Here is a 21,639-nt window from a genome sequence, read left to right as displayed (position 1 = left end):
TGTGGTCCTGCTTTTGAACAGATACAAAAAGCAGGACTGGACGAGTGGTCACCTGCACAGTGCAGATTAAGGTTGCTCAAGGTGCGGCCTGGAGGCTAAATGTGACCCTCAGACAATTTTTTGGCAAAACGGGCCCTACCATGTTTAGCTTTTGAAATCTGACGGGATCTGACGGAATCAATGTGCAGCCCACAATGAAAATTAATGAAAATTGGACATTTGGACAGATCTGGATTGAAATCTGAATGAAACGATATTCATACAGGTATTATATAAAGGTAAATTCTTAAAGCTGGGGTATTTTGAATTTTGACTTTATACTTTTATATTTATTACTCTGTTTTACTGCCTTAGTGTTCAGTGCAGCCCTGTGAGTTGATTGATGAATTAGATGAAACGAAGTACTGCACACACAAATATATATACAGCAATCATTTTCTCTAAAAATATGTTTTTGTTTCAGGTCGTTCGACGTTGAGGCCACGCTCCCGATGGACTCGACTCTGGCTGTGGCCATCTACGACTGGGACCTGGTGGGGACAGACGACCTGATCGGAGAGACCAAGATCGACCTGGAGAACCGCTTCTACAGCAAACACCGGGCGACCTGCGGCCTCGCTCGCACCTACGCCATGTACGGACGCTTCATCATCTACTGCAGTGCGGAGGAGTCAAGTTAATATCCTTCTTATGTTTTCAGTCACGGGTACAACGTATGGCGGGACCCGATGAAGCCGACACACATTCTGGCCAAGATGTGTAAAGACGGGAAGCTGGACGGGCCTCACTACGGGCCACAGGGGAAAGTGAAGGTTGAGAACCGGGTTTTCATGGGACCGACCGAGGTCGAAGACGAAAACGGTACATTACTGTTAGCGTTTTACTGTTATCCCTCTTTTCATCTCCTGATGAGCACCATAATGTATGTTATGGGGCCACGCAACATGACGATAAATGACAATATTGCTTTAACAATTTTATTGCAATATTTTAGCAAGTAACTTCAAGACTTTCAAGACCAAACACAAACCAAAATAAGTTTGTTTTTCATCAAATTGTGCCAAAGTAAGACTGTAATAATACACATTCTGAACCAAAATAAGGGTAAAATGGAGTAGGGCCCGACCGACATTGGATTTTTGGGGTCCGATACCGATATGAAGTGCCGTTTTTGAAATCTCTCTTTTCTTAGCCTGGGAATACCCATTCGCTCGAATCATTTCAAACTTCACAACAGCCCGGGGACTATGGTCGAAACCTTCGTATGGATTTTGGGGACCAGTCACAGCACGAGGAGGGATTTACGGATCCAACATGACAGCAGCAGAAGCGACTTCATCTTTCGATCAAGCTTTAAACCGTGTTCTAAATAGTTTAGCTCGAAAGTTTACAGCGGGTACGTCATACGTTATCGGATATGATGATGCAATTGGCCGTGGCTACGCGCAAACGCATATGATAGACATTCGTAGCGCCCGATAAACGGCTATGGACGATTGTAAACCACACCTCATCTATGAGAAAATGAATTAGTGGCACTATTCATTCACTCCATTAGTGGTGGTGGACGGACCTCAGTTATTTTGCGACATAGTGTGGCTTCCTGCGATCTAGATATTACATCAACTAATCTTACGCTGACGATATTTGCAGTGTTCAGTTTGTCCACATCTCGCTGATTCTCGTGTCAGGTTTGAAGAAGCAGACGGACGATCACGTGGCTCTGAGCGTGTTGAACCACTGGGACCAGATCCCGAAGGCGGGCTGTAAACTGGTGCCCGAGCACGTGGAGACCAGACCTCTGCTGCACCCGGACAAACCCGGCATCGAGCAGGTACTGACTCTTTCTAGATCAGTATTCATCATAGTAAAGCAGTCATATCGTATTACAGGTATATGTTGATGTTTTTATGGCCTCCAGGGCAGGATAGAGATGTGGGTGGACATGTTTCCCAAAGACATGACGGCGCCGGGACCTGCTCTTGACATCGCACCGAGAAAACCAAAGAAGTACCGTCTCTGATATAGAGTCTCTCACATTTGCCAAAGCTTTCTCTGAGTTGTTGCTCTTTATCCGGCTTTGTCCAGGTTTGAGCTGAGGGTGATCATCTGGAACACAGACGAGGTGGTGCTGGAAGACGACGACATTTTCACCGGAGAGAAATCCAGCGATATCTTTGTGCGAGGGTAAGACATTTACACAAACATGGTAGAGAATAGCAGAGGTGGGAGAAAGTCACTAAATGCAAGTCTCGAGTCAAATCCCAGTCGTGAAGGTCCAAGTTCCAAGCAAGTCCAAGTCAATTGGTCATGGGGTCAAGTCGAGTCATAGCTTTTGTTAAGTCAAGTCAAGGCAAGTCTTTCTTTAGCTGGCAAGTCATCTCAAGTCGCAAACGTCAGCGTTAAAGGGAGTATACAGAGTTTAAAATGTTAAAATTATGTATTTCCCCCTACATGGTCCAACAATGTCCTAATGTGTAGAATGAGCTCAGACATATTCACCACAACTGCCTCTAAAATCCTGCACTGTCACTCAAAAAGTTGTTACTTCGGGTCCAAATTGCCGTCATGCACAAGCTTAATATACAAGCTGCAGTTACACGTATGACCTGAGGTGGCAGTAGTGAGTATAAAATGGCTAACTTGCACCTTGCCCCTTTAAGCCTAATTCTTATTTTCAAAATGTGTTTAATCTACTTGAAAATATAAAATGCTTTCTCAAGATTTAGCAATTTTGAAAATTTAGGCTAAAAGCAAACTTAAAAATCTAATGGATTTGGATTTAAATCGTCAAATTTCAAATATATATATTTTAAATGGTCATTTTAAGGAAGGGGGCCTGGGGGGCATACTTCAAAAAAATGGAAGCAGAGTCTTTTAAACATGAGTTGCTTTTCCCTGCAGTCTGAAAGATAACCATAAGAGAATATTTTTATTTTAGTTAGTTTCTGGCAGTTTTTCTGTCAGTGGTTCCCCTGTAATGCCCCAGCCCCTGTATACTGGGATTCGCCCCTGCTCAAAGTAGATTCCGCGCAGCCTTCAGTCCCGCTGTCACTGGGCTCTGTGTGGCTGCGGAAAATAGCCACTAAATGCTGTAACTTTCAAGTCTCACACCTCTGGAGAATAGAACAACATACTGAGTCCCAAGACAATTTCAAGACTTTTGGCTTTACCCAAATCTAAAAGCTTCTTGATAAAGCATCAAAATAGTGACAAAAATGAGGATGAAAACACACAAAAAACAGCGACAAACGAGTGACAAAAACGTGTCAAAAAAAGCAATGAAAAACCGACAAAAACGTGACAAAAAAGTGACAAAAAAGTGACACTGAATGGGCCGGAAAAACAACAAAAATGTAACAAAAAAGATACCAAAAAACCTGTGCGACTGAAGAAAAAGTAATAAAAGTGATAAAAAGCCACAAGAGGTTAATATGATTTTGACTGTAAACAGCTTATTATTTGTGAATTTAGGGCAAACATTTGATGGATTGTTTGCAAATCTTAAGCAGGGAAATATACACAGATGATTTGCATTTGTGGCCACTAAAACACTTTCTTTCTTTCTTGTTTTTTTGCAGTTGGCTGAAGGGTCAGCAGGAGGATAAGCAGGACACAGACGTGCACTACCACTCCATCACCGGAGAGGGAAACTTCAACTGGCGCTTCCTCTACCCCTTCGACTACCTCATGGCCGAAGAGAAGATCGTCATCTCCAAAAAGGAGTCCATGTTCGCGTGGGACGAGACCGAGTACAAGATCCCGCCCAGACTCAACCTGCAAGTGTGGGACGCCGACCACTTCTCCGCAGACGACTTCCTGGGTAATAATGATGATAATGTGACAATAAGAGGCGCCATGACTTACAGCAGGGGCGTCAAACTCTTTTTGGGTCTTGGGCCGAAATTCAGCAGCCAAAGCAGGTCACAGGCCACATAAAATGTAAATAGGAGAATACTATTGAGAAAACATCGTTATGAGCTGTGATTTGCCTGACAGGACTGTAGCCTATTAAATAATAATCACGTCTTACACTGGGGTAGACTGACCATTTACCACATTGGTCACTTCTTGAAGACAGACACATACATTTTCGGTTTGTACCGTGAAAAAAAAAATCTTTATCATTTTGACTTGCCATGTAGTACTTGCCAACAGTTTTTGCTCCTAAAATAAGTACAAATCATATTATTTCATGTAAATTTGAGATTAATTATCTAATTTTAAGAGCAATTATGTATTTTATAAAAAAAAATCAGTGCAAGAAATGCTGATTTTTCCCTTACCTACTCCAATGAAGGGCAAATCTACTTATTTCAAGAAAATATTTCTCGATTACGTAAATATTTAGTCTTTCTCTACTTTAATTCTTGTGTGTAATTCTTTCAGGCTCGATGTTTGCCTCAGTTTAAATATAATTTAGGTCAGTTTTAGACCCATTCAGATCCGGTTTAGTCGCATCCAGGCACTTGGAAGGTACAATATTGTATGAGTTAATACTTGGTGTGGAAAGTTTGAAAGACGCTGCCTTATACAAGTTTATCTGAATTGCATTTTTTGGTAGTTTGGGTGTTTGTTCTGCTTTAGTTTGTCTAAAAATACAAAACATATGATTACAATAAAGCTCAACAGCAGTTATTGGCTGAAAATGCACCATATGTTTTGCTCTTTTAAATTGACAGTCTGTAGGTCTAAACATATTACCGTATTATAGTATTAGAATGCTTATGATTGACCTTCTAAAAGGCTACACTATTACATGACGGATTAAAGACACCGTGTAAACTAGAAAGTGTGATTTGATGTACGTAAAACGGGCCGTGGACATAACATACTCGGTGTAAATGAGGCGTAAGTTCTATCCTTTAGTCTGGCAGGATTATGCGTGGACGAATGAGACGAGCTTTGACATTTCTCTCTTTCTCCTCATTTTTCGATCTTACAGACTATCACTTTAAATATCAACATTTCTGTTCATTTTTCTGATGCTTGCAAATCATAAATGAAATGGGTTTTTTTGGCAGCAAAAAGCATCACATTTGACTTGGAGTTACGAACCTTCTTCCCCTAAACCTTGACTCGTCGCTGCCCTTCGTTTATTGCTGAACTGTCTTTATTTGTGCAGGCGCGATCGAGCTGGACCTGAACCGTTTCCCGCGCGGGGCTAAAACGCCGAAGCAGTGCACGCTCGAGATGGTGACGAACGAGGGCGAGATTCCCATGGTGTCCATCTTCAAACAGAAGAGGATCAAAGGCTGGTGGCCCTTCGTCGCCCGCAACGAAGATGACGAGTTCGAGCTCACCGTACGTTAGATCTGATTCTAACAGGCCTTGAGGCTAGATTTCTTTGAAAAAATGGCTCGACTTTTTACATCAGAAGTTTGACAAGAACACGCAGTCAGTTGCAGGTCATTTTTTCACAGATTTTTGCTCAAAAGTTTCCCGTTGTGTCCAATTAACTTTTCAACTCGGGCTGTCAAAGAGAAAGCTTTAACCTCTTACCCCCAGCCTCGCCCGAACCGAGCACATTTTCTCCAGTTCGGCTTTACCCAAATCCAAAAGCTTCTCGACTTGGCCAGTGTAACGCCTCATTTGAAAGCTAAGACCTACAAAACTAATATCCTTATAAGTTCTTTCTGGACATTTTTTCCCCATTGCTTATTTGATTAAGTTTTCATCACATTTTTTACCACACTTTCATCGCTTGTTGCCACTTTTTTGTTTCTTTTCTGTTGCGTTTTTGTCACGTTTTCGTCACATTTTTGTCAAGGGTTAAGAGGTTAATACTGACTATAATTTTAAATATTCAGTTTTCCCATCATTCCTCTGTTTGTTGGAGTGGACACCAATGTTAGATTCACTGCCTGACCAAAAAAAAAGGTCACGCTCTAATACAGGGGTGCCCAAATTTGGCCCGCCGGAACAATTATGTTGGCCCGCCAGAGGGTGACCTACTTATGGTTAATACCAACTCTCTCCCATTCATTCTCAATGGTAAGTATGGATGCAGTACACTTTTTGGCCACCAGCGTCAAATTGGGAGCGCTGTTTCACTCCTTTTGCAAATTAAAGCTGGGGTACCTCATTTTTCCTGTTCAAACAGCAACATTTTTTGTTTTGGCCTTGTTTCTAGCTCTCACAATCCCTCCTGTGTATTCAAATTGTTCAAAGAATGTAATTACATGCACATTTCCCACCCATATACAGCATTGAGTAGTGACAAAGTGATGCATGGGCGGCCACCCCAAGATAAATTCCACTAATTTAGATTAGACTTCTATCATCCATTGCTCAGTAAAAATGTAGGTGAAGACAATACAACAAGATCTGTGTTTTGCTGTGTTACAACATACTCTGAGGTGGCAAAAATAAATGTATTCTACAACAGCAAAAAAATCAGGTACCCAGCTTTAAGGAAACACTCTTATGGGGTCTTGGTGTTTATCAATCACAGAGCGTTGTAGCATCAACTTTCCCAGTTTTCCAACTTTTATTGCTTATTGTTAAAAATTGACTTTTAAAGAATTGATGCTGAACTGACACTTTAAAAATAATCTAATGTGGCATTTTCTTTGAGTTAGCAATTGAATGAGGTAAAGTCACAGGAGGTGCAGCAGATACAGGTGTTGTTGTTTACATTTTGGACTGTATGGCTACAATAGTCATTTCTGCGTATAATTTCTGCGTCTAGTGTCTGTAAATATCCTTTTTCCTGGTTGTTTCAGGGCAAAGTGGAGGCGGAGCTTCACCTTCTGACCGGAGAGGAGGCCGAGAAGAGTCCAGCGGGAGACGGACGTAACGAGCCAGACCCCATGGAGAAACCCAAGTACGACACGCCGTCTATAAACCTGAATACAGAACTACACGAAACATTCAACTAACTGTGTCCGTGTCCACCTGTGTCAGTGTCGTCTACGTGTTTTTGAGCTTTTCTTCGACTCCTACTTTCACCTTTTCACAAACATGTCGGCCGTAAAGCGGAAAGCCAGGATTAGACGACATCCAAAAGTGATTAAATGAACTAAACATGTTATAAAACTACAATAAATGAACTTAAACAACTTAAAAAAAAACATAAACTGAATCTAAACATAAATATAAAGTATAAAAGAAGAATTTAGAAGACATTTGTAAGAAGTGACAGCTCCTCGGCCTGAGTTTATCTTCATTATGGTAAGTTACTATTACTTCAATACTTATTCTGTATGTCTATGTTTTTCTAAATGTACTGTGTGTCCGTTTGGTGCTGGACTGGGTCAATTTAAGTGTATTTGAAGCCTTGCACTGCTGTTATGTTATGGATTTTATGAAGAATGCAGGACATAAGTAACCTTGCAGGAACCAAATATATATTACAGAGACAATAACATTAGCACTGATATCAATCTGGGATCGCTCCGGCTTCACTCGTTTGTGGAGAGGATGTGCTTTTACTGCTGATTGGATCAAAAACACCAAAAATCCTTTAAAAGTTTGGTTTTGAAAAGTGTTATGTGTGTTTGTGAGTATGTAGCAGCACCTCATATATTTTCATGGTTTTGTCGTGGTCAGTTTGTGTCTATTTGGCCCAAACAACTTTTGGTTTGGTCCCGAATGGTTCAAGCAGATCAAGATGGATTCTCGTGTGTTTGTGAAATCCAAGCCTTTCCCCAATCCCCACTTAAAGCAGAACTAAGTAACTCTTGCCCCTAGAGGCCATAAGCGCCACTGCAGGTGTTGTAGCAAGTTACGTTTTTTTACTCATTAATTGTTCGTGAGAGTAAATACTACGCTGACAGAAAAGACAAAGGGAGAGAGGGATATTGTACATACAATTACACAATGGAGATAATGACTGTAAATACTGTTGAAGTGGCGCTAGCCCGCAGTTAGCTTTACCCGTTAGCCTGTTAGCTTCTTCGTCGTGATTCCATTAGTGCAGGGGTAGGCAACGTCAGGCTCGGGGGCCAAATTCAGCCCTCTTTGAACCTCTTTAAAACCTTTGGCCCCCAAGAGAATTTGGAAGAAACATTTATTCAGAAAGCAGAGACCAAATAAGTGAAAAGGACTCTAAAATGTGAAAAATACTGTCAATATTTCACATTTCTCAACAAAACACCACATTAGGTCATATATTATGTGAAAAAAGGTGCTTTACTTTGGGCTGCAATTGTGAATTTTGGCCCTTGGCGTTTTGGAAATGAAGGCCCTCCGTGACACAAACTTGCCTACCCCTACATTAGTGTGTATTGGTGTCTCTGACCTGGAGGCAGGAAAGCTGCAATTGTAGTTTTCTGGCCAGAAACACCAGGGGGAGATGAAAGACCCTCCAATCATCCCATTAACACTTGTATTACCCCCAGAGGGACTACAAAAAGGATTTATAAATAATCAGCCTGACGTTTTTAAGAATTCCTAGTGGCATCAGTGTGGACAGATGATTTATTTTTGCTCAGGGGTTATTCAATGGCAGCTGTGGGGGTCCTGCCATTAGACTGTCACCTATTTCACCTGTTTCACCATGCCTGAGTTTTTAACCCTCCCTGCTAGGTCTTAGTATTTGGAGAAGGTGGGGCTTAAAACTTTGGGCCACGATTGGGAGGTTCATCCTCTGAAAACTGGCCTATCCCTGTAGGGCTGCTCGATTATTGAAAAAATAATAATCACGATTATTTTTGTCATAACTGAAATCCCGATTATTCAAACGATTATTTGTTGCCTTTAAAAAAATCCATCAAAAAAGTGACAAAAATCCATCAAAAAAGTGACAGAAATCCATCAGAAAAGTGACAAAAATCCATCAAAAAAGTGACAAAAATCCAACAAAAAAGTGACAGAAATCCATCAAAAAAGTGACAAAAATCCAGCAAAAAAGTGACAAAAATCCAGCAAAAAAATGACAAAAAACCATCAAAAAAGTGACAAAAATCCATCAAAAAAATTACAAAAATCCATTAAAAAAAAGACAAAAATCCAGCAGAAAAAGACAAAAATCCATCAAAAAAGTGACAAAAATCCAAAAATTAAAAATGTGAAAAAAAAAGTTAAAAAAAAAATTGAGAAAAAAAAAACATTTGAAAAAAAAAATTATAATCGATTTTTTGCGATTATGCTAATTTTATAATCGTTTACTGTTGTAATCGAAATCGTAATCGAATTTCGATTAATTGCACAGCCCTATATCCCTGATTTATATTTTACTTCGTAGAAAATTATTTCCGTCATAACAGCAGTCGGCTTTTCCAAATCATCCAGTCTGGACCCAACCGTATCCCGTCTATGTCTGTAAGCTCATTTAGTCCAACAGTACAAACTTATAAACATGATTTACTGCACATCGCTCCACATCTGCTGTAACGCTCGCTCTGCTCCTCCAGCCGCCCGGACACCAGCCTCCTGTGGTTCCTCACGCCGTTCAAAGCCGTCAAACACCTGCTGTGTAACCAGTACAAATGGCTGACCATCAAGATCGTGTGCGCGCTGCTGCTGCTCGTCATGGTGGCGCTGTTCCTCTACAGCGCGCCCGGATACATGGTCAAGAAGATGCTCGGCGCTTAAGGCGGAGTTCGCAAAGAAGAGGGGAGGTTTTCTTCACGAGCAGGGGTTTAATTACTGCACTGATTCAAAGTTTCTCCTCAGATTTATTCGGGAAATTGTACATTCAAGGCCCAGAATCAGAGCTAGCGAGTCCACAGTCTGGGGCCCAGAACATAGGACCATCGGAACCAGTTAGAAGAACCTGGGACTCAGGACACAGGCCAGACCCACCTGGATTAGTCTCACTTTACCCCATAGCCACCATTTTAGAAAGAACAACATTAGCAATTCAGGCTAATCTTTAACTAGCATCAGGCACATAAAGGGTTAACATGTTGGAAGTTCATCAACATGTGTGACAGAAGTTTTTCTACCTGAAGGAATTTGTTTTGACACAACACTTGATAATGTTCTCTCACAGCACCAGCTCCAGCTTCTCTGACATGACAAGTGTGGAATGGGAGGGGCTTGAACTTATAATGGTCACATGATCACATTTGTGTTCCGTTGCCTAGATACAGGGGGTGTCTCACACTGCCCGCTGTCCCACATTACCCCGTTCTCCCCTACTTTCTTTTTTCAGTATGATTTAAAAAGAGCAAATTCAGTTTTTTCACCACAAATGGCTTCACAAAACCACTAACTATGATATACAGTGTTATCTTTCATATTCTTTGAAAAATAGTAAAAAACAAAAAACCTTTAGCTGTACATTCATATTTCTGTTTGAGGATGTTAAATTATACACATGGTTTTACTTCATCTCTAGACAAAGGTTTAATGAGTCATTTCCAGTTGATTACAGTGTGGAGTTACTGTTTTTGGATTTTCTCATTATGTTGTGTGAGCTACATTATTGATTTATATTTATTCAACAATAAAAAGTGTGACTTAAGGTATCGCGTAAGTCCTTAAACGTTTGAACTTTCTGATTTGTATCAAGAAAATGAGTTTATTAAAAGTATAAGTTGATAAAAAAAACTCTTGGCTACTTCTGTCTTTGCTTGTAAGACATGCAATATTTCATGAAATTAAAGTACTTTTGTTGTCTATTTTTTTTGTCCTGCAGCGATTTGAAAATGAATTTAAAGCCACACCACGTAACATTTCACCCAACAAACAGAATAACACACACACATTTATTTTTTCCTTGGAGATGTTGATTCAAGGAAGTGGAATATGAGAATATGAATATATATTAAATAGGTTCTTATCCTAATCTGTTCTTTGAGGATCCACGGCTAAAACAGCTTTTTGTTTGTGTCAAGCTGCTCATTAGGAGAAGCAGGTTTTGTATCGTACAGTTCAAAGTGTTACGCACTCAAACAATCACTATCTTAAATTAGAAAAATGGCTTAAATTGCTTGAGTCGAGGTTCTTTATGTTGAATTTGAGCCGGTTTGAACTAATCTAAGATAATAATACAATGGAACAGGCAGAAATGGGAAGAAATAAAGCCAAAAGACGAGGTGAAAAAAAGTGAAAAAATTGCAAAAAGAAAAAAAAAATATGGGAAAAATAAGTGGCAAAATTGGGGGAAAAGTGTAGCCTGGGAATACTCATGCTGTGTGCGCTCAAATCATTTCGAACTGAACAGCAGCCTGGGGACCATGGCCTAAATCTTCGCATGGATTTGGGAACCAATCACAGAACGAGGAGGGACGGCGAGACGATGACGAGCTATTCGACATACGGACGCTTGAAGTTTTTTTACCGATATATATATATATATATTTTTTACGTTTATTTGCATACCCAACATGACGGCAGTGACTCCTTCTTTTTATCAAGCTTTAGACCGCGTTGTTGTAGTTTAGCTCGAAAGTTTACAGCGGGTTCGTCATATGTCATCTGATACGATGATGCGATTGGCTGTGGCTACTGCAAACACATGAGAGACATTCAGCCCAATAAACGGCTATGGACGATCGTAAACCACCTCTCCTACAAGAAAATTAATTGGTCCCCAGACGAAATATCACTATAGTTCCTCTGGGGATAGCCAGGCTAGGAAAAGTGGACAAAATAATAAGGTAAAAATTGGTGGGTGGGAAAAATGTGTTAAAAATTGGGAAAAATATTAGAAAAAAAATGGAAAGTTTTGATTTTTTATTTGGAGCTACTCAACACAGACTAACAAAGCGATAAAAAAAAATAAATAAATAAAACAACATTCTAGCTCGAAAAAGAGTGGGAAGAAGACAAGCTTATTAACCCCTTACCTCCCACCTGAACTGAGCACATTTTCTCCAGTTTGGCTTTACCCCAGTTCTAAAGCTTCTGGAAAAAAGCTGTGAAAATAAAAACAAAACTGAGACGAAAACAATGATGGAAATGTGACAAAAAAAGTGAGAAAACATTGACAGAAAAGTGATGAAAAATTGGCAAAAATGTGACAAAAAAAATGTCAAAAAAATTACAAAAATGTGACATAAATGTGATAAAAAATGTGACAAAAATGTGACCAAAAATGACAAAAAATGTATTAAAAATTGACGAAAAAATGACAAAAATGTGACAAAAAAATTACAAAAATTGGATAAAAATGTGACAAAAAAATGACAAAAATTCAACGAAAAAATGACAAAAAAGTTACAAAAGTGAGTTGAGCACCCAACAAAAAAATGATGGAATAAAAATCTGATGACGTGAGGAAAAAGATCCTCAGTTCAGGCGGGAGTTAAGAGGTTAACTCCCACCCTCTATTCATATACTTTAATAATAATGCGGTTGCAACAGTAACAATGTTTTGGTTCTTATTGTCTTACTTAACAATGAAGTTAAGTTGGTTACATATTTATAACAAATGCAACAATGCCTTACATTAAGTCAACATTCACAGTTTGTTACACTTTATAACAAGTGTATGATTTTTGTTTCTTATTCCTAATTTATTACCATGTTAGTATTACTGTTTTTTTTATTAGTATAAAAAAAGAACCGTATTGAAAACAATGTAGCGATGCCCAGGCCTAAACCAAAGTAATATTTATCTGCTGCCCATGGAAACATTTGAGATTCTCCCATCGTTAACGCCTCCTCTGTCTGTCCTCACGCAGTCGTCCGGACGTGGCTCTGCTGTGGTTCTTGATCCCCCTCAAAGCGGCGAAACACTTGGTTTGTGACCAGTACCGGTGGCTCACCATAAAGATCGTCACGGCGCTGCTCCTGCTGGCCATCATAGGCCTGTTCCTCTACAACATGCCCGGCTACATGGTCAAGAAGATGCTCGGAGCCTGAGACGCTTCATCCTTCACTCGTTTCTCTCACAGCGACCGAGCAACGTTTGTATTTTTCATGTTTTAGCACAAGCGAAACATTACGACCACCAAACGAAGGCCTAACATGTCATTGAAAAGCATTAGTTTGATTTCACAGGCAATAAATCAAAACATTTTTGGAAGTAGGGGCACCTGTTTTACTCCACCAGTTTATCCAAAAAACAAAAAGATTCAGAACACATTCAGCTGTAGGTTTTCAGAATATTTTTGTTAATTTTCAGTCAGTTGAGCACAATTATTTGCCTAAAACTTTCTGGTTGTGTCCAATTTGCTTTTAAATATGCACATTTTCCATTATTTTACATACTGGACATTGCTAACAGCCTATAATGAAAACTGTTGGTGCAGCTAAGAATCCTTTTGTGGTAACTATGGTAATTTTCAACTTGGTTTATGGTTAATATCTCTAATGGCTGGACTTATCCATGTGAAACAAAAACTGTCACAAAGCCCAAAGTCGTCTCTCTCAGCCAATGGGCGAGTAACATGCTTCTGTATGGTCCTCATGGCGGGGAGCTGACACTGCTGTAATACCACCCCCTAGTGGCCAGGGGCGACTCCAAAAGACACTTGGGAGCATTGATTCTAATGACACTTCCGACCTCCCAAGAACGGCTTAAAAGCCTGGCTCCAAAGAGTTTTTATTTTCTCTAAATCGCTATGACCCATGTGACCACGCTGGGGGAGGTGAAATATCTTTAACCACGATGGGTTTTGTTTATCACCCGAAATTTGGAAGCATTTTCAGTTCATTAAAGGAGCTATACCTGATTTTACTTCTAGAAATGAAATGAAAATAATTTTATCCTCCTTTAGTATTTTGCAAACTCAAATGCTTGTAGGGAAAACAGCGTCTATCAAATTATAAAACATTTGTATCAATTTCGTTAACTTTCAGGCTATTTTTGTGGCATTTTTGTGAACACGACCCTGAAAAGTGACCCTGCTAGTTGTGAAATTTGCCTATAAACTTGTCCCTGTAAAGAATTTGGATGCTACAAAGATGTTGGGAAAGTTATGAATGAGTTTGGAACACAACTGATATTTTAATTTAGTGGCTTCCCCTTTCATTTTCGGCAATCAAAAAATCAGGTATAAGGCCTTTAACTGGCTCCTTGGCCTGTCAATCAAACTCTGGAGCTCTGTGGAGGCTCCGCCCACTCCTTGAGCACAGGGCTTCCCGCCTTTTGCCCTTTTAAGGAACAGGAGGAGACAGAGCGGCCACTAAGGTTCACACAGGACTCGGGAACCTTTCTTAATGAATGGGGCTGAATGGGACCCGCTCATCTTCTGCTCTCAGCACATAAGAACTGAGGTCACATATTCAAATAATGATGACTTTCTGGAATGCCGTGAATGCAAATATGGTGTTAAGCATTAAAATTAATTGTTGAAAAGCGTTAAACTGGGCTCAAACTGACTATTTTTGCTGAAATAGTTCGTAAAAGATACAAAAGGTATGGTCCAAAACACTTTTAAATGAAGTTTGTGGTTGAAATTGTACACAATGTCTTGCTCCAAAGTTGCAAATCTGCTTTTGAATATCAAATTCCCTCTCATTCCTTTGTTTGACGGAGAGTTCGGAAATCTTACAAAACAAAACATGCACAGATTTTAGCGAGTGGTCCTAACGTTTCGCCTGATCGCTGTTTTTACTCACGAGTGACAGTTTTGTGAATGTTTTTTTTTGTTCTTTTTGACAATAACACATCGGTTTAACTTAGATTATTTACATTGCTGACGAGGTGTGGCTCATATTTGTTCTTGCCGTTGACTTGAATTGTGGAGTTTTTTCTTTTTTGTCACTTTGTTAAACGCGTGTCTTCATCAGGGGGTGAAGTCCAATCATGTATAATTTAAATTTGCGAATAAAGTCTGAAATAAAAATGCTCTGTGTGTTTTTATTTTTAGATTCACTACAAACTACTAAGAGTTTGCATAATTACTTTCCTTCCTTTTATTGATTATAACCTTGTATCTTTGCGAACTTTGAGAACTATGAACAATATTGATTATGTAGTATTTTTCCTATTAGATTGGATTAATTTGGGTATTTTTATATATTATATGGCCACTTTAAAAGCGTTGAAAACTAATGACGGAGTTTTATTGGTTGATCCAAAATGTAAGCCCAAAGTAAGCCCATCAACAACCAATCACAGGCCAGAGTGCACGCGGCCCAGTTTGCTTTGTATTTATCTCACATTTATGACCTTATTCGGCAAAATCTACAAATATCTCGTGTTTTCTAAGATGTTTTAAAATTCAGCTTCATTTTTGATCGCTTTTATTACAAGTACGATGTGACTCTTGCATAAAACGAGCCAAATCTTTCATTACTGTTTCATGAGGATGTGCTGCCCTCTGGTGGACAAAGAGCCAAATCACTTTAGAAAGTTTATTTTTATTCTATTTTTTTTATCCTCATCCTCGTGCTTGCAAAATGGAGTCGGCGACACATGCTTCTTTCCTGGTGGATATCTGCCTATTTTCTTCGTTTTTCAGCAAATATTGGCTTCTTGTCTGGATAAAGATTAGTCGGTAAGTTTATAATCGATGCTTTACAATTGTTTTCTTGCGCCGCTCGCAAAACAATGTACTTTGGATGCTTGGCTTTAACAAAGTTGCTCTGTACGCTGTTATATCATAAGAAATCGTTATAGTATTGGATAATTGTAAAACTTTTCGATGTATAGATATATGCATGGGCAATGAACACAAACGATCTCATTTTGGCAGGTTTTATGGGGGTTTCTCCGCAACTATCGAGTCGTTGGCATAAATGAATGGAAAACGAAAGTGAAACTCAGTAAATTTTCATTTTAATCACAAAATTATGAAAATTGAAATAAATATTGGAGGATGCGGGCATCGATCCCGCTACCTCTCGCATGCTAAGCGAGCGCTCTACCATCTGAGCTAATCCCCCGGATGTACGTAGAAACGTGAGTGACGTAGAAGAAAATAAACATGTAAACAAACACAAAACGCGTATTATTTGCAGCATTTTGGGATTGCATTGGTGGTTTTTGGTGGGTTAATGCCATGGATCTATTATAGTAAACGTTAATGCGATTCGAGGCATTTTCGTAGCAACTACAAGTACACACAGTAAAACAAAAATCTTGTTACCATGGAGATCCGCCATGCTTGTGGGTGCTAGCATAACATTAGCTAAAAACCATAGCTAAAAACAGTATTAAAAGTGGAGAAAAGAACCGTGGAACAACTCTGTTAGCTGACGAGTGACAATTAGCAAATACATATAATAATAATAATAATAATAATAATAATAATAATAATAATAATTATAATTATAATAGATAAATAAATATCGTTTAGCGTCTATTTTGTGCCATGAAGTTTATAATTCACAAATAAACACGTTTTACACAATGTTATGTTGCTTTATGGTTGTTTTCTGATCTTTGAGCCATTTTTAAAGTAAGCCCATCGCCAGCCAATCAGGAGTCTCGTTATCGTTTAGCAGTCGGTTCGAGACACACTTGAGACAAAAACATGATCATTTGAATGAACTAATTAATGAATTAATGATTGATATTTAAAAATCTAAAAAGGGAATTATGTTTTATTGGCCAAATGTGCGTGGACTTTACATTTTTGCAACAGAATGGATGCACTATCTGACTGCTTTATAAAACTAGTATTTAGTTTTCAGTATGTGATAGATGCAGGTGCTTGTCATATAACTAGAATATCATCAAAAAGTTCATTTATTTCTGTAACTCAACTTAAGATGTGAAACTAATATATGATATCGACTCATTACATACAAAGTGACACATTTCAAGCCTTTATTTGTTATAATTTTGCTGATTATGGCTTACAGTCCATTTTCAAAATATTCTTATTTTATGGGATTTTTTTTTTTTTTTTTACAAACTGAGCCATGATCATCAGCTGCGGTTAGCGCTCACACCCCTAGAAGGTCCCGGGTTCGATTCCCCACCTGGACGGGGCCTTTCTGTGAGGAGTTTGCATGTTCTCCCTGTGTCTGCGTAGGTACTCAGGTTTCCCCCACCACTAAAAACATGTACAAAAGATTCCCCTATGGGGCCAGGACTCCCCTGAAAAAGAGATTCTGGTTAAATAAAGGACTATCTTGGTTAAATAAAAGTCAATAATAATCATAAAAAACAAGTAAAAGCTACATATCTCACTTTGCATGTAATGAGTCTATATTAGTTAAGTTGAATGACTGAAGTGAATGCACATTATCATGATATTCTAATCAAAATATGAGCACCATGAGATTAGTAATCCCATAAAAACGATTTCTATAAAAATATATAATATATAAAAATATATTAAAAAAATATATTAAAAAACTATTTCTATAAAAATATGTATGTAAACTGAAACTGACTTAAGGACATAGTTTAGTATAGTTTATGCTATTGCACATTTTATATTGTGCACAAGATGTGAAGTCGGTGTAATAAGTAAAAGTATATAATATTCTATTAATAAAGCACACAGGCTTCTTTCACAATGGTTTATTTATTCAAAACCCAAAGGCTGCATGTCTTGTAGCTAGATTGTTCCATAAATGTTGATCACAGCAATTAAGGTGTAGATGAGTGGAGCAATTTGAGCATATACGGACAGAGATTCTTGTACGCTGACGGACACTACGTGTAGTTCTTCAAAAACAAAAATTTAAAGTTAAGGCTGATATGGGGAATGTGTTAGTTTTAGTCCATTGAAAAGTTCCAAAGTGCAAATAAACAAAACAAAAAATCTGACCGGGCAATTCAACAAAAATGTTAGTAATTTTCAAATGCTACCTTTCTCCACGTTGGAAGCCCCGGCCACCCCAAAATAAAAAGACAAAATGGCGATCAATCATCAAAAGTGTGCAACAAAATCACATACAATTAAAAACCATACAAAACATTCACCCATTCACAGTCAGTTTAACATTCTCAGTAAAAGATCAGTTAAGTACGAAAGCACAAGAGAAGCCAATAAAACCAACCATAGGCCTACTATTTGTTTAACTACAATAAACAAATAAAAAGAATTCAATAAAATCCTCACTGCATTTTTTTTTTTATTCGTAGAGGTCTGAACTACAGCGTTAGCAATGTTTATTCATAATAAGGCTCCTTAAAGTCGGGATATTTAGTTTCTTAATGAGAATGTTCCATTGTTAATGCAGCCTTCCCCATTTGAGAGCGAGAGCCATTCAAATTGAAGCCCAAACTTTAATATTCTGTCCTGTTTAGAGTCAAAGTTTAAGGTTTAAGGTTTGCATTCTGTATTATCATTTTAAGCCTTAACCATTGGCTTGACAGTACCTTACATTATGCGTATTTATGCTTATTTAGCTGTTAAGTACTTAATATTAATCACGTGCAGCAATCGGGAAAGTGTTTTCATTTGTAAAGAAACTTAAGTCACTTTTACACACAGATGTGATCTTTAGCATACGTTTTCTCCGCAAATGCCGAACCTTTCCGTCAGTAGTCTTTCCAGCAGTGTGCGGACAAGCTGAAAAATACACTTTTAAGTTAATTAAATATGAGAAAATGTTAATAAGGTTAGTCGCCATGGGAGTGTCCCAGGTGGCTCGTTTACAAAAGCATTCGCATAGTTAAAGGCAAATAAATATCATGGAATCAGTAGTACACGAACGACAAAAAGGACCAAATGGAAACAAAAGTGGAGTCAATACACTGCCTGATCACAGAAGAGTCACAGCCGAGATTTAACTAAGTATTATGATCTGGAGCTGCAGTTGGTCAGGTCTAGGTTCAGCAACACAAAGAATGAGATCAGATGAACATCCTGAGCTCTGGCCCTCAGGATGTTTTGAATGATTTTGAAGATGAAGCCTGTTTGAATACATAAAAAAATGTGCAAAATACAGTCAAATCTTTCAAAAATTTCTAAAAAAAAACCCACACCCAGTTAGGTCGTGCATAGGGCTGGGTACTGTCAATATCTGAACGATGCTTTATCCGACGTCTATACTAAAATATGTGTCGTCTAGAACCAGAGACAGAGCTATAATGTGTGGAAGATCTGCACATTTAAGATCGGGTTCATCTCCAATGACAGGAAAGTTCTAAACTTGGGAAACATTTTGGGGGAAATGTGGCTAAAAATGAGGGAAAATCGTGTTAAAATTGTTTGTTGGGGGAAAAAATGAGCAAAAATAGGACCATAATGTACAGAAATGCTGGCTTTCATAGGAAAATGGTCTTTTTACAATGAAGAAAATTGGCCCTCCACCAAGCAAACTTGCCTACCCCAGGCGTACAGCCTATATGCCAGTGTGATACCTCATTTGAAAGCCAAGATCTTCTACTTTCTCAAAATATGTGCAACTGTGTGTTACATCCAGTGTTGTTTTTGGCAGCCCTTTTAGTTTTAGTCTTAGTCTTAGTCCTTTGGACGAAAATGCATTTAGGTTTAGTCACATTTTTAGTCACTTCAAAATGTGATCGTTTTAGTCACGTTTTAGTCAGACGAAAATTAAAAAGGTTTTTGTCAAGTTTTCGTCGGTTTCATTATAAGAAGTGATAATTAATTTCGATAAGTCTTGGAAATTGGGATAAATAATAGCTTCTATTGGCTTTCTATAGCTTTTGACAAACAGATGACACCACGATAGGCACTGGCAGAAGTGGTCGGCCGACTGTGAACAGGACTTTTCCCAAAAGCGCCCGCTCTCCTCGTCCTCTGATCGTCGCTTCGAGATTTTTTTTTTTTTTTTTTTACCAACAGCGCTGTCTGCACATACGGAGCTACATCAACGTGCTTTCTGCGTTCAGACGCCGCGGTATTGAAAACTGTCCTGAGAAACAACAAAGTCCCTGTGACCTGGATGTCAGACGCTCCGAGGAGGATGTGCGCGAGCAGTGACCGCACGCCACGGAGAGAGAGAGAGAGAGAGAGAGAGAGAGATAGAGAGAGAGAGAGAGAGAGAAAGAGGCGCCGCTGCCCGGGCGCATCATGAGCAGCGCGGCGCCGCTCCGGGTCACGTTTACCGTGTGTTCTCTCTCTCCGCGCACAAACTTTGTGTTTGTGAACGATCTGACGAAAAACTTTCTCCCATTTTTGTCTCGTCTCGTCTCATTGACGTAAACTCGTAAACGTCTCGTCATGTTCTCGTCCCCAAAGAGCTCATTTTAGCTCGTCATCGTTACGTTATCGTCATTAAAAAAAGGGGCGTCAACGAAAAGATATCGTTATCGTCTTCGTTGACAAAAACAACACTGGTTACATCACATTTGTCTTATTTGTCATTCCTCACCCTAATGGGGGACCTCCAAGGGGGTCACGAGACAAATTTGGGGGGGTCGCCAGAGCATATAGATAAAAATATATATTCTAACATTATTATTATGGTATTGTAGCATACATGCTGTTTTTTCCAGGGTGCTATTATTTGTTCTAAATTTGATTAATTTTATTTCAGCCACTGTTTTTTTCCCATGATCTGACCTGGGCGGGGGTCACGATCCTAATTAACTGCTATAATGGGGGTCATGACTCGCGGCCCCTAAAGGTTGAGAACCACTGCCCTAATGAACGCATTCCCCAATCTCAGTTTTCCAAGGTAAAGGATCTGGTAACTATTACGGAGGATCCGGCAAAGGTTTGAGATGATATCGGCTCATGGTGATTAATGAGGGTGTTCCAGAAACTGTTTTGACTTTTCCTCCTGAATCCATCAGTCCAAAAATGTTCCAGAAACCACAAATTAAGCACTGAGGTTAGCGATACTTGGTTTACGATACCAATGTCTCCCCCCCCCCCCCCCCCCCCCCCCCCCCCCGATACCTATACTGAAATATTCGTAATTTAGAACCAGAAACAGAAAAATAATGCTAATTTATTCCGTAAAAGACTGACTCCCTAGACCCAACATGCAAAGATATAATGTCTTTTCCGATATCATACTGGTATCCTTTAATACAGGGGTGTCCAAACTTTTTTTTACTGAGGGCCACTTACAGAAAAATAAACAAACAACTGGTACTCAGTAGAGGTCATATATATAACTTCACCTCTATTGTATTAAAGTTAGCAAATTCAATAAAATGTTAACTATGCATTTTAATTAAATATGCTTAAAGTAAAAAAAAAACAGCCTTCATCACAGCTTTCTCTTAATTGATGTTACAGCCAATCTGTGAATGAATGAGCGTGATGCATAGAGGGGAGGTTATATAGGCGGGGCTCAAGCAGGCCATGGTGAGCAGGTAGTCTACGAGAGCACACAGGTTTTCAACCGCTTGTGTGTACAAGTTTGAGAAGGATTTTATGCACTGAAGAAGGTTGTTTTTATGCATTTATGTAACGTTAACTGCACTGCATAATAAAGATTTATTTTAACGTAACCTTACCCGGCTCTCCTGGACTCAATGGAAGGCACACACAGCGCGTCTGGAACCTGTACAACACTTACCTGCTTTCTGTAGTAAATGGCTGCTACATTAGTTGAAAACCTCGCTCCACAAGAAAGGATGCTTCGTGAAGACGCACAATCAAAGGACAGCGTTGTTGCAGTGGATGTTCGCTGATTTCCGCAAAGTTGCACCGGTCGGCCGGCTCGAGGAAACACGTACGCTGCTGACGTCACGCTATGGTAGGATTATGAATGAAATGAACTGGCTCGTACAAGGCTTCTGAATACAAGAAATTCGTCCTACGCCGGCAATTTCGATGTCAAATAAAAATGAGCAGAGTTGAACGTGAAACAGGAACTGCAAGTTGTGCGCGTCCAGTAAAGCTTACAATGAAAGCAGCAGAGGAAAAAGTGCTGTTTCTACAAAAGGAAAGAAATTCTGTGATGAAGAAAATGTATAAA

At 39.1% G+C, this 21,639-nt stretch overlaps 1 protein-coding gene across 1 annotated transcript in view; it reads left to right on the top strand.

Annotated features, from left to right (window-relative positions):
* The window catches only part of LOC306975695 (otoferlin), a 38,551-nt gene extending 25,759 nt beyond the window's left edge, over positions 1 to 12,792 (top strand). Inside the window, exons 33-41 of the mRNA XM_079573345.1 lie at positions 464 to 634; positions 701 to 861; positions 1,692 to 1,834; positions 1,922 to 2,010; positions 2,089 to 2,187; positions 3,582 to 3,823; positions 5,126 to 5,304; positions 6,726 to 6,826; positions 12,576 to 12,792. Coding sequence (XP_079429471.1) covers positions 464 to 634; positions 701 to 861; positions 1,692 to 1,834; positions 1,922 to 2,010; positions 2,089 to 2,187; positions 3,582 to 3,823; positions 5,126 to 5,304; positions 6,726 to 6,826; positions 12,576 to 12,756 — 1,366 coding nt within the window. The 3' untranslated portion in view covers positions 12,757 to 12,792. The remainder of the gene's footprint in view (positions 1 to 463; positions 635 to 700; positions 862 to 1,691; positions 1,835 to 1,921; positions 2,011 to 2,088; positions 2,188 to 3,581; positions 3,824 to 5,125; positions 5,305 to 6,725; positions 6,827 to 12,575) is intronic.
* The last annotated feature ends 8,847 nt before the right edge of the window (positions 12,793 to 21,639 follow it).

This window comes from Gobius niger (genome assembly GCF_951799975.1).
Source record: "Gobius niger genome assembly, chromosome: 16".
NCBI lineage: Eukaryota > Metazoa > Chordata > Actinopteri > Gobiiformes > Gobiidae > Gobius > Gobius niger.
This window is presented reverse-complemented; position numbering and strand designations above follow the sequence as displayed.